Source organism: Oncorhynchus mykiss, chromosome 26, assembly GCF_013265735.2.
Source record: "Oncorhynchus mykiss isolate Arlee chromosome 26, USDA_OmykA_1.1, whole genome shotgun sequence".
Lineage (NCBI taxonomy): Eukaryota > Metazoa > Chordata > Actinopteri > Salmoniformes > Salmonidae > Oncorhynchus > Oncorhynchus mykiss.
Genome location: NC_048590.1, coordinates 20,493,441 through 20,505,843, shown reverse-complemented (window position 1 = coordinate 20,505,843; position 12,403 = coordinate 20,493,441). Strand labels below are relative to the sequence as shown.

Sequence of the window (12,403 nt, the reverse complement as noted above, 5' to 3'; positions counted from 1 at the left end):
AATAAATAGTTTGCACATCTATACGTAGGTAAAAATACACTTCCCTATTGGACAATGAATCTAAACCTTTTAATTTGGCAAAGAAACAAGCATTTTTTATGTTTCATATGTTTCAAATAAACACCTCTTCAAAGAGTATCTTAAATAAGATGTCTCAAGATTGAAATGTTGTGTTTGTCAGCAGTCTACCGGTATAATATTTGTAGGCCTACATAGGCTCTTGGACTGTATTTATGTCACTTGCAAGTTCAACCAACAACATATGTGTTTGACTTGAAAAACATTTTTTTTTTTTTTTTTTTGATTCGGCGGCACTACCTTGGCGAATGACTTCCTTCTTGCTATGCTGTCTCAAAAAAGTCTCCACTTCCCTCTCTCAACTACTACCGGTCGGGAAAATTTGCCGTTCAGTATAATAAAAGTTTGCAAATGCATTCACTTTACATTTAACGCGTGACACAACTCCATCTTCAATTGTAATCGACTTCTGGACACAACACATTTCCTAAATTAAATGGACAAGGACAGCGTCAGCCCAAGATTTCGTTCCGCTCAGGGACGTTCTGCTCATTCAAAGTGAGGGTGTGGTTTATTTAAATACAGTTTCCCCGCCCCTCCCTTTGTGGGCGTGAGAAGAACTATGGGGCGTGTTTCGTCTTGTCGCATATGTAAACACTGGCATGCCGTCTGAAAGCCACGTGGTCCCTTATTGACAGCTTCTGTGACAGTGACAGATACTGCAGCTCTCTCTCGCTCATCTATTTGTTTTTCTTGATTATCAGGATTTTTCTTTTTGGCATTATGTCGTTTCCATCCGTTCTACTATTTTCATATTTTTGTGGGAGTTGATGATTTAAAGCTATAATCCTTCATTGAAACAATAACAAAGCTTTCTACCTGCCCCTTTTCGCTAAAAAGCTACGGGATGGGGCTGGATAAATGTAACCACTCTCAAATGTATAGACATGTCTATGGATGCAAGGGCTGACCATCAATGATATCAAATGTATGCTTTGAGGCTATACAGTGTTTGTTTCCTTGTATGTTGTTTACTAACATTGGAGCTTATATTTTGGGTTCTGATGGGGTACGACAGTTGAACTAAACTCATCAGCTATTTCTAAGTTATATTCTTCAAAGTCAAATCGTTTAATAAGTCAAATAATTTATGTAGCAACTAAGGATTCTTGCTTTAAACTGTGGTATCATAGCTTATCGAGTGAACTAGTATACTGTTACAGGCTGAAATGTAAATACTGGGCTTGAGGTCAGAACTGTAGCTCTTGTCTTTGTAGTTAATTGATTGACTAATATTACTGAGTAGCCAATCAGGTCCCAGGACCCAATCAGTCCGAGAGGGGAAGGATGAAAACCAGCAGTGCTACGAACCTTGACGCCTGGATTTGAATATATCATGCAAAATAGCATCTAAGCCCTTCTATAGCCTGTCCCAAATTAGTATAACATTGTACTGCATTACTGTAATAACGATATCATTTTTGTTTAATTTGCATGAGAGTAGGACAACATGTACTGTATAGGCCTATGTGAACAGCTGACAGGTCACCCCAGAGACCTCTCACTTTATCCTGTTCACTAAAGGTGCTCTGACTGAATCAAAGTTCCTGTGGGATGTGGTTCATTAGCACCCCCTCCTAAAAAGACAGCAATGGGGCTTTGGTGAGGTTGGCCTGCTAACAACAGCCCGATCTGAGGGCCTACCCTATAGGGTACAACGAAGTGGGCCTACAGTATAAATCAACCTTCCCCTCACCCCTCTGTGCTGTTAACGTTCTAAAAACAATTGCAAAATGAATTGAGTGCACATAGATAGAATACTTTCACATCTTTCTTTTCATGTCTCCCTCTCTCTCAACCGCATAGTACAACTATGTAGACTTACAGTACCAGTCAAAAGTTTGGACACAGCTACTCATATATTTTATATTTGAGATATTTCAAAGTAGCCACCTTTTGCCGTAGATGAGAGCTTTGCACACTCTTGGCATTCTCCCAACCAGCTTCATGAGGTAGTCACCTGGAATGCATTTCAATTAACAGGTATGCCTTGCTAAATCTTAATTTGTATAATTTTGTTCTTTCTTAATGCATTTGAGCCAATCAGTTGTGTTGTGACAAGGTAGGGGTGGTATACAGAAGATAGCCCTATTTGGTAAAAGACCAAGTTCATATAATGGGAAGAACAGCTCAAATAAGCAAAGAGAAACGACAGTCCATCATTACTTTAAGACATGAAGGTCAGTCAATTCGGAAAATTTTAAGAACTTTGAATGTTTCTTCAAGTGCAGTCGCAAAAACCATCAAGCGCTATGATGAAACTGGCTCTCATGAGGGCGGCCACATGAAAGAAAGACCTAGAGTTACCTCTGCTGCAGAGGATACGTTCATTCGAGTTAACTTCACCTCAGTATTGCAGTCCAAATAAATGCTTCACAGAGTTTAAGTAATAGACACATTTCAACATCAACTGTTCAGAGGAGACTGTTTGAATCAGGCCTTCATGGTCGAATTGCTGCAAAGAAACCACTACTAAAAGGACACCAATAATAAGAAGAGACTTGCTTGGGCCAAGAATCACGAGCAATGGACATTAGACCTGAGGAAATCTTTCCTTTGGTCTGATGAGTCCAAATTTGAGATTTCTGGTTTCAACCGCAGTGTCTTTGTGATCTCCGCATGTGTGGTTCCCACCGTGAATCATGAAGGAAAGATGTGATGGTGTGGGGGTGTTTTGCTGGTGACACCGTCAGTGATTTATTTAGTATTCAAGGCACACTTAACCAGCATGGCTACCACAGCATTCCGCAGCGATACTCCATCCTGTCTTGTTTGCACTTAGTGGGACTATAATTTGTTTTCAAGAGGGAGAGTGATGGAGTGCTGCATCAGATCACCTGGCCTCCACAATCTCCCAACCTCAACCCAATTGAGATGGTTAGGGATGAGTTGGACCGCAGAGTGAAGGAAAAGCAGCCAACAAGTGCTCTGCATATGTGGGAACTCCTTCAAGACTGTTGGAAAAGCATTCCAGGTGAAGCTGGTTGAGAGAATGCCAAGAGTGTGCAAAGCTGTCATTAAGGTAAAGGGTGGCTACTTCGAAGAATCTAAAATATATTTTGATTTGTTTTCTTTTTTTTGGTTACTACATTATTCCATATGTTTGATTTCATAGTTTTGATGTCTTCACTATTATTCTACAATGTAGAAAATAGTACAAATAAAGAAAAACCCTAAACTTTTGACTGGTACTGTAGGTCACGTAGTTTTGTTCATTCCCTCCATTCTCTCTAGCTCCTTGAAGAACAGAAACTCACCATCCAGTCCAGATAGGTGACATGGGTATGGCTGTTGTGTATGTCATCACTGTGAGTCCCAAGAAGGTCTTCAGGGCTGAACTGCCCACTTCTCTGATGAACATAGCAAGGGCAAACATCCACCCCACACACAACCTTCAACATCAGACCACTTCAGAGCTGCACAGATCAAGAGGGTGGGGTTAAGGGCCAAAACTGACTAAATAACCTAGGTAGATATACAGTGCCTTGTGAAAGTATTCGGCCCCCTTGAACTTTGCAACCTTTTGCCACATTTCAGGCTTCAAACATAAAGATATAAAACTGTATTTTTTTGTGAAGAATCAACAACAAGTGGGACACAATCATGAAGTGGAACGACATTTATTGGATATTTCAAACTTTTTTAACAAATCAAAAACTGAAAAATTGGGCGTGCAAAATTATTCAGCCCCCTTAAGTTAATACTTTGTAGCGCCACCTTTTGCTGCGATTACAGCTGTAAGTCGCTTGGGGTATGTCTCTATCAGTTTTGCACATCGAGAGACTAAAATTTTTTCCCATTCCTCCTTGCAAAACAGCTCGAGCTCAGTGAGGTTGGATGGAGAGCATTTGTGAACAGCAGTTTTCAGTTCTTTCCACAGATTCTCGATTGGATTCAGGTCTGGACTTTGACTTGGCCATTCTAACACCTGGATATGTTTATTTTTGAACCATTCCATTGTAGATTTTGCTTTATGTTTTGGATCATTGTCTTGTTGGAAGACAAATCTCCGTCCCAGTCTCAGGTCTTTTGCAGACTCCATCAGGTTTTCTTCCAGAATGGTCCTGTATTTGGCTCCATCCATCTTCCCATCAATTTTAACCATCTTCCCTGTCCCTGCTGAAGAAAAGCAGGCCCAAACCATGATGCTGCCACCACCATGTTTGACAGTGGGGATGGTGTGTTCAGCTGTGTTGCTTTTACGCCAAACATAACGTTTTGCATTGTTGCCAAAAAGTTCAATTTTGGTTTCATCTGACCAGAGCACCTTCTTCCACATGTTTGGTGTGTCTCCCAGGTGGCTTGTGGCAAACTTTAAACAACACTTTTTATGGATATCTTTAAGAAATGACTTTCTTCTTGCCACTCTTCCATAAAGGCCAGATTTGTGCAATATACGACTGATTGTTGTCCTATGGACAGAGTCTCCCACCTCAGCTGTAGATCTCTGCAGTTCATACAGAGTGATCATGGGCCTCTTGGCTGCATCTCTGATCAGTCTTCTCCTTGTATGAGCTGAAAGTTTAGAGGGACGGCCAGGTCTTGGTAGATTTGCAGTGGTCTGATACTCCTTCCATTTCAATATTATCGCTTGCACAGTGCTCCTTGGGATGTTTAAAGCTTGGGAAATCTTTTTGTATCCAAATCCGGATTTAAACTTCTTCACAACAGTATCTCGGACCTGCCTGGTGTGTTCCTTGTTCTTCATGATGCTCTCTGCGCTTTTAACGGACCTCTGAGACAATCACAGTGCAGGTGCATTTATACGGAGACTTGATTACACACAGGTGGATTGTATTTATCATCATTAGTCATTTAGGTCAACATTGGATCATTCAGAGATCCTCACTGAACTTCTGGAGAGAGTTTGCTGCACTGAAAGTAAAGGGGCTGAATAATTTTGCACGCCCAATTTTTCAGTTTTTGATTTGTTAAAAAAAGTTTTAAATATCCAATAAATGCCGTTCCACTTCATGATTGTGTCCCACTTGTTGATTCTTCACAAAAAAATAGTTTTATATCTTTATGTTTGAAGCCTGAAATGTGGCATAAGGTCGCAAAGTTCAAGGGGGCCGAATACTTTCGCAAGGCACTGTGGATTATTCGTATAGGTATGTATTGCAAACCAATATGAGCTTAACTCATATTCATTGTATTGAATATGTTGATTGATATTAATCATTTAAAAATTAAAATACTGCATGTGGGACTATGGGAAACCTGAAAACGTGATATCAGTGCTATTTTACTGCTACCGTCCCTCTGCTGCCCCCTGCCTTGCCCCAGGGATAAAATGTGTCACCAAGTGGCCTACTTGACATGACAAAACATGTTTCCATCGACCCTAAAGTGTCACAGGCAGACTCCCAATTGAAAAATACGTAACCCCTTTTTTCCCCTTGCACCTTTGACCAAATTTGTATTATACATGCACCTTTTTCTTGTTCAAAGCAGAAGCCTTACATCAATTTAGTAATTCCGATGTTGACCCATTCTGCCATTTTTATTTGCAATTTTGAATTGACATAAAACACAAACGCTGGCCTATGACTGTTCCTCTGTAGGTGGAAACCCCTTTAGCATGATCAGTGATTGGCGTCTCCTGTACCCCCTATCTAGGTGTGAACTCTGGTGGCTGGTGGTTCAGCCAATGGGCACCTGCTGCTGCCACAAGCGTCTGAGCTGCGAGAACAAAGGGGCCATTGAGTGCATAACAGCTGTTGTGCTGTTGCCTGCCTGGCTGCCTGAGGGCCCCATGCCCCAAGAGCCTGTCTGATGGGTGAAGCCCCCCTCTCTTTAAAGAGACAGCAAGGGCCCCTGCTGCTTTAATGCAGCGTTAATTACTGAACATTGATGCAGAACAGTCGATGGGTGTGTAGAGTACCAGAGCAGAAAAGGAACAGTCCATATTTTTTGAAACAATGGTTTGAAATGGTTGAGAAGGAATATAGGGCATAATTTAAGACGGCATGGTTCATTCATTTTCTGGAAGAACTGATGTAGACAATACCCAAATGATTTAGTAAGACAATACTATCAATCCATTTGAAATAGGCATCTGATAAATTCAGCTGGCCGATGAAAAACAAACAACCCTTAGTTGATACAATCTGGTTTGTGACAAAGTGAAGGACAAGAGAATTAGACAAGTCCAAGATTTACTCCCAGCATCTGTCGAATAGTCCCCGACAAGTCTTAGGAGCAGCTTTGACAGTGGAAGCGTCATACTGACATCTAGTGGATTAGTCCTGTGTATCTTTAAGCACACACTCCTTGACTGCAAGCAGAGGGCACTGTCTGTCAGTGAATGCATGAAAGAGACAGCCATTATAGAGACTATCTCTATGCTCCATTTTGTTTTCATTCAGATGACATTCATTTTTGTCCTCTTTGACTCCCCATTATGGCAAGTTACAGTGAGCACAAACATACGACACTGAAGATGTTTACATCGACACCTTTCACGTTGCTCCTGTTCTGTACTTTACATTAGCCCAATGCAACACTTCAGATGTCCCATTTGACCAATACATTACCTTTCTACAATAGTGAGTTTAAAGAAAAGCAGCTGTTTCTAGTGATTTATATTTTATAGAAACATGTGCTTATAAATTACTTAATACATGAAGTCTTATGTTATGCACTTGAACTTTCAGCATAAAACTTTAGTTTTGCAAGAGGCAAGTATAAAACTGATAAGGCTTAGGGCACGACCTTCACCACCCAAGCCAGTTGGGGGAGGGGCACCGATGAGACAAGCTCAAAAACAGGGGGCGGCATATTTTTTTAAGGCTTTAAAAGGAGCACCTAAGGGTACGGACACATTGAGAAGCATGAACACTAATGAAGACGTAGACGCACATCATTGCCCACGAAACGGCCAACTCCTCTCTATACATTTTGCATGCGTTACATACCTGCGAAAGTCATACTGTGCATGCGTCTCTAATCCAGCAAAGAGATTTGACAATTTCAAAATACAACCACACATGGTTAACGCATTTAAAGTTGACGACAAAAGTTTACTTAATTTCCATTGTGGTCCTCTTAAAAATGAAAAATAAAATTGAGACGGTAGACTTACACTTAGGCCACTGATAACACAGGACAAAAATAATATGACTTAGACGGCATGCAGGACTTCCACAGTAGATCTGCAATCTCAGGCTCCTAAACAGAGTCAGATGGTTATGCTGTTGGCTTGCCAGCTGCTTTCATTGGCCTCTAGCACGATGCCTTATTGAAAAACCATTGGCTCCATCCAGAACTCAAGACAAATCGCAAAACGAGGCCACACCCGAAACAGTCAACCAGCCGATGACCTACTTGCGCACGGCCGACATGCATGTTGACCCATCCCTGTAGCTTGGTGGAACCAACCTGATCATGGAGGTCACCAATCCATTTCACTTGCATTAAAACAAAAGCGAGCACAATGGTCAGGCTTGTTCAACCAGGCTACAATCCCAGTCCCTGGCCAAAGCAAAGACCCACAACATTGTAAAACATAAAAGCTGTCTGTGACAGTGACTTTATTTAAAAAATAAGATATAAAGTAGCAGCATCTCATTTCAAAACAAAATCATACATTTTGGTAAAAACTCAAATGTGAGAAAAGAACTGGAGATAAAATCTTAAATACAATCCATATTTCTGCTTCCGATGCAGGCTGTTCCACTAGTCCAATTTGGCAGCAGAGCTACTGGTCCCACAAGCAAACCACAATGGCAAGCATTAGTTGCACACACACCCATCCACTGTTCCATCAAGCTAAGTCCACCTTTTTAGCAGCACTCAGAGCCAGTGACAACTCTGGAGTTTTTGGCAGGTGGTCCAGCTTGGCATCACTCCAATTAAAAACCATCACTCATTCAAAAAAGGCAGAGACATCCAAAAACAGCCAGTCACCTTTGCACCAAAACTCATGGAATAAAACACGTGCACACATGTAACAAAATCATGCGAGCACATGTGTGTGTAAGGCCATGGATTTCTCCCAGTCCTGCAATATCTTGGTCCTGTCTTGAGACGTCCTCAGCCCGTGCCCATACTAACCCAATGGAAATCAAGAGACTGTGCCCTCTGGCTTCTCGCTGCTAGGGGGCGGAGTGAGCACTCCGGATGGTATAGGTGAACTCTGGCTGCGATCTACATCCACTTGTGGGTAGGCGCATGCCTTCGCCTAAAGAAGAAACCAACAAAGCTCTCAATACAGGCTGCAATTGCACACAAGAAACAATGCCACACATTGGTATAGGACATTGATTGAAAGCCATAGAAACAAATGCCCTCACCATCCAGTCCAGATAGGCAGCATGGGTCTGGATGTTATGCATGTCGTCTGCCGGGATTCCTTTGAAGGTCCTCAGGGCTGAGCTGCCCACTTCCCTGATGGACATGGCAAAGGGGACCATCCACCTCACACACTCCTCAACATCAGACCACTTCAGAGCTGCACAGATCAAGACAGAAAGAGATCTGGTTAGGGCTATAAAAAAAAAAATTAAAAACCAGGAAGTCTACCAAACCACGATAACTCAGTTGGATTGAAGATGATTGACCTGAACAGCCGCCGAATGAACACACCCTACCTGAGACTTTCTCCACCAGCTCCAGCGAGGAGAAATGGAACAAGGCAGAGGCAGCCAGCACCCCGTAGGAGAACTCCAGACATTTCACATCCAACACACAGAGGTCCAGGAGCTATAGAGAGAGCACAACACCACATATTTACTTCAGAGGCAATGAGCCAGTCTAAGGGGAGGAAATGGGAAACCATCGTCTTACAAATCCAACTTGTATAAGCAATAACAGTGTCGTCTGAGAATTAACATGATATTTTGCCTTGTTGATCTTAAGTGCATTTTGTTTTAAGACACTGAATCACATGCGAGTGGCAGGAAACCTCAGTCGTAAACTTACCTCGACAATCTGCACAAATGTAGTTTGCGGGTACTGTGGGATGAGAACCTCTTCGGACTCTTTCAGGTAGGCAACCTGCATGTAGATGTTTAGCCAGGACACAGGTGTCAGGGGACTCAAACGCCACTTCAGCTCCTGAGCAAAGGGTCACACGGTAGAAACAAGAGCCACATGATGATTTCATTCCACAGTGTAGTGTTCCCCAGAACAGATATCAAGAGACCCAAAGAAACGTGTACTATCAAGTTAGGCAGAAACTACCATTAGGAAGAGCATCATTTGGAATACATGTAGTAATTTTTTACTAGTAACGGCTAAATGTAGCTCATGGCTCAACAAGCTTCAGACAACAGTAAGGATTTGTGACCCAGCCGTAGTGAAAACCACTGGGATGTAAAGTGTTTTAGAGGCATACCTTCATAATGATTAGCTCCATACATAGGATATCATCCTCAGTGCAGGCACCATCAGTAACATAGGCAAATTGATGCACTTTTGGAGGGTAGATTTCCTGAAAAAAAAGCAGTTGTAAACATGTTTTTTTAAACTCCCGCTGGAATATACAAAATAGAGAATGAACACTTTACGTAGGTTGTAGAAGAGGCTTCTTCCTACCTCCATCTTGGCAGCTATAAACAGAGAAGAGATGCCGATGAGTTGTAGTGTGCACTTGAAAACATTGCTCTGTGTGGCCATGAACCGATCAAAGTAATCCTGAGCCAGGTAGAAGGTTTCTCTGTGAAGCTTGTACACCTCGCACACCTGAGAGAGAAAACAAGGTTGAGAACACAATTCCAAGGCAATATCACAGAGTAGCTAAGGAAGATTTCACCATGTAAGAACATTGATCATAGTTCTCTATACACAATAGGTTTGAAACGATCCCAACTAAGAACAATGCTGAGTCAGAGGAGTTGGGTTAAATGCTGAAGACATTTTGGTTGAATGCATTGTGCAGCAGACTATGCTTCCCCTTAGAATCTGTTAGAGCTCAGCTAATACTCGTCACCTGACAGCCATTTCTCAAATAGTCTGTACAATATTAGCATAACCTAACTACAGTTAACTGGGGCCATACGTCTACTGTTAAAGCTAATCCAATCACCACCTTAAGATAAACATGGACGACACTGATCAAGTGACGTGAGGGATTTGATCAAAGTAGCAGATACTGTGGGAAAGGAATTTAGCCTAGGAGTTTGACACAGAGGGAGCTACAAACCTCCATTAGCCAGTCCAGAAGAATAGCCCTCATCTTGGGTTGGAGGTGTGGGTGTTTCTTCATGACGTCGATGTCTCGAGAATACGTGTCGTCTTTCTTCAACAGGTTGTTCCATACGTCGTCTCTGCTTGCCCAGCTACAGAGAAACATATCCAGAGGGTTGGTGTCTAGTTCACTTGTATTTATCAAATCAACGGGATAAACAAAGAACCCCGCAACTAGAGAGTGCAAACACAGAACTTTAAGATGATATAGTATACAGGTACACATAAGAGTGGCACGGATATATAGCCGTTATAACAGCAGATTAGACAATAGAGGTAAGGACTACATTGTGTGTGTTACATTCAAATGAAACCGATGAACACATTGGTCATCATAATGCTTGACCCTAGACAGCGCAAGTGCAGAGCTCAAGGTATGAGTTCAAGTAACCTCCCAATGAAAATCATACATCAAATGTGGCAGGTAACCACTCACTCCAGCAGTGTCGCTGAATCTTGCCCACGTTGTCCCAGAGAGCAAAAGTGACTCACCATAGCACAGGAAGAGGGGAAGACCTGGTGGGGGTGACAAATATGTTTTTGAAGGTGTACTGAGTAGAAAACCCAGTGGCATTCAAAGCAACTGGTTGATCGACTTTATTGTCAGGTGTGGGGATCCGGCTGTGCGGGATGGTGTGAACCGACTCAGGATTCCAGCAAACCTGCACAGGAGAGGGATAAGAAGAGGGGAGGATAAGAAAGTTTACCGACTGATAAAAATAAACAGCATGAGGATTCTGAGACAGTGCCACCAATAGCAACTGATTAAACACAAGTGTCAGTTATTGACCAGTCCTGATTAACCTGTGTAGGTCACTGCCTGGTGTGTGGCTAAATCCAACAAATGCATGGTCTGCAAGGGAATGCCATGGAATTGTGAAATGCATGTAGTTACCAAAGCTCCACACTGGTTATTTTTCGTCATCTCTGCCACTTCATCTGGGTCTTGTAAATACTGAGGATTTAATCATGAGAATGTTCATTATGACAAACCATTTAAAAACACAGCCAGGCAACCAGCTCGTTACAGTAGCAAAACGCAGATCGCAAGAACTTACAACGGCAACGTCTGATTTTCTTTTCTTGGACCTCACTGCAGTTTCTTTGGGCATCTCATGATCAATTGTCCTGGATTCCAAATTTTCCCTGAAATTGCACAGTAAAAATTGAATTATGATATGCGTCCTACTGAAGTGGTAAGACACGTTAGTTAGTGCTAGCTAACTAGCGGCTAGTTAGCAAGCCAGCTACCTAACGTGACAACTTTTTTCCGTCACCTAGCTAGCGACATTGACAAGACTAGGTCAAACTGCAAAACTGAAACTTACCCTTTGCTTGGCATTATATCCCACGCGTATCCCTCCAATATATAGACCCTGGAAACATGAAATATGCATTTAATTTATTTAGCTAACAACCAACCCCCCACGTAAGTCCTACAAAGCCAACTCGTCAAAAGATCTGGGCGCGGGCAAATGGAAGTGGCACAATGTTAAAGGACGACAAACAATTTGAAATAATGCAATAATTGTCACAAAACCACGCATACAGTGACACCGGATTCCATACTATCACCCAACTCTAACAGTTTGACATACAGTCGATGGAAACTAGTTAATTTCTACTAAATTAGAGAGACACTGGCCAGAAAATGGCCGAGCCATCAAGTATGCCATTTTCCATTCACCCGCTCTAAATAAGCTTTCTCACAAAAAAAAACTAATCAGACAATGTTGTCCATCGTCTTTCAAATTCAGAATATTTACAATCTTCTCACTAACACGTTCATTTCGAATCACGTTGAGGGAGTTCGATTGAAAAGTTGCAAGACTGCTAGTTAGCAAGAGATGTTTCAATTCTTTTGCCAGCTTACCTAAAAATATTCTCCCGCGAAGAAGTCCACACTTGAAAGGATCAGAGAAAATATGACTAAAGTCACTAGCTAGCTATTCAATTGTTATTCGATTCGTGGCCTCTGTTGGTCAATAAAAACAATGAACTGCCAGTTGTGTTAGCTACTTGTTCTTTGCTGGCGCAGTGAGTTTTGCGCCTTGGCTTATAAACTGCTTGCAGTCTACATATATGGGGCGGTCCGAGCGGGTGATTTAAATACTTGGCGCTGTTCAGTAATCCTTCG

General features: G+C 42.0%; 1 protein-coding gene across 2 annotated transcripts; it reads right to left on the bottom strand.

The window, feature by feature from the left end:
* Window positions 1-7,579: 7,579 nt before the first annotated feature.
* On the bottom strand, window positions 7,580-12,340 carry LOC110506376 (cyclin E1). 2 transcript variants are annotated; one of them, XM_021585952.2, is made up of 12 exons: window positions 12,140-12,339; window positions 11,595-11,642; window positions 11,325-11,412; window positions 11,162-11,221; window positions 10,759-10,928; window positions 10,223-10,358; window positions 9,616-9,762; window positions 9,416-9,511; window positions 9,001-9,135; window positions 8,670-8,781; window positions 8,373-8,530; window positions 7,580-8,260 (listed from the first exon to the last, which is right to left on the bottom strand). In XM_021585952.2, exons 2-12 carry the CDS (start codon window positions 11,606-11,608, stop codon window positions 8,144-8,146), a joined length of 1,233 nt encoding a protein of 410 aa, XP_021441627.2. In that variant the 5' UTR covers window positions 11,609-11,642; window positions 12,140-12,339; the 3' UTR covers window positions 7,580-8,143. The 2 variants fall into 2 exon arrangements, with proteins under 2 accessions (XP_021441627.2, XP_021441628.2); XM_021585953.2 differs by having other exon boundaries at window positions 7,783-8,260; window positions 11,328-11,412; window positions 12,140-12,340.
* Window positions 12,341-12,403: the final 63 nt, after the last annotated feature.

Bases quoted from the DNA above. Each gene is read 5' to 3' on its own strand.
- LOC110506376 (XM_021585952.2), bottom strand. The intron at 9,763-10,222 runs GTTTGTAGCTCC...TTTCTCTCTCAG, and splicing joins TTCTGGACTGGCTAATGGAG to GTGTGCGAGGTGTACAAGCT. The intron at 8,261-8,372 runs GTGAGGGCATTT...TTTCTTCTTTAG, and splicing joins CTGCCTATCTGGACTGGATG to GCGAAGGCATGCGCCTACCC.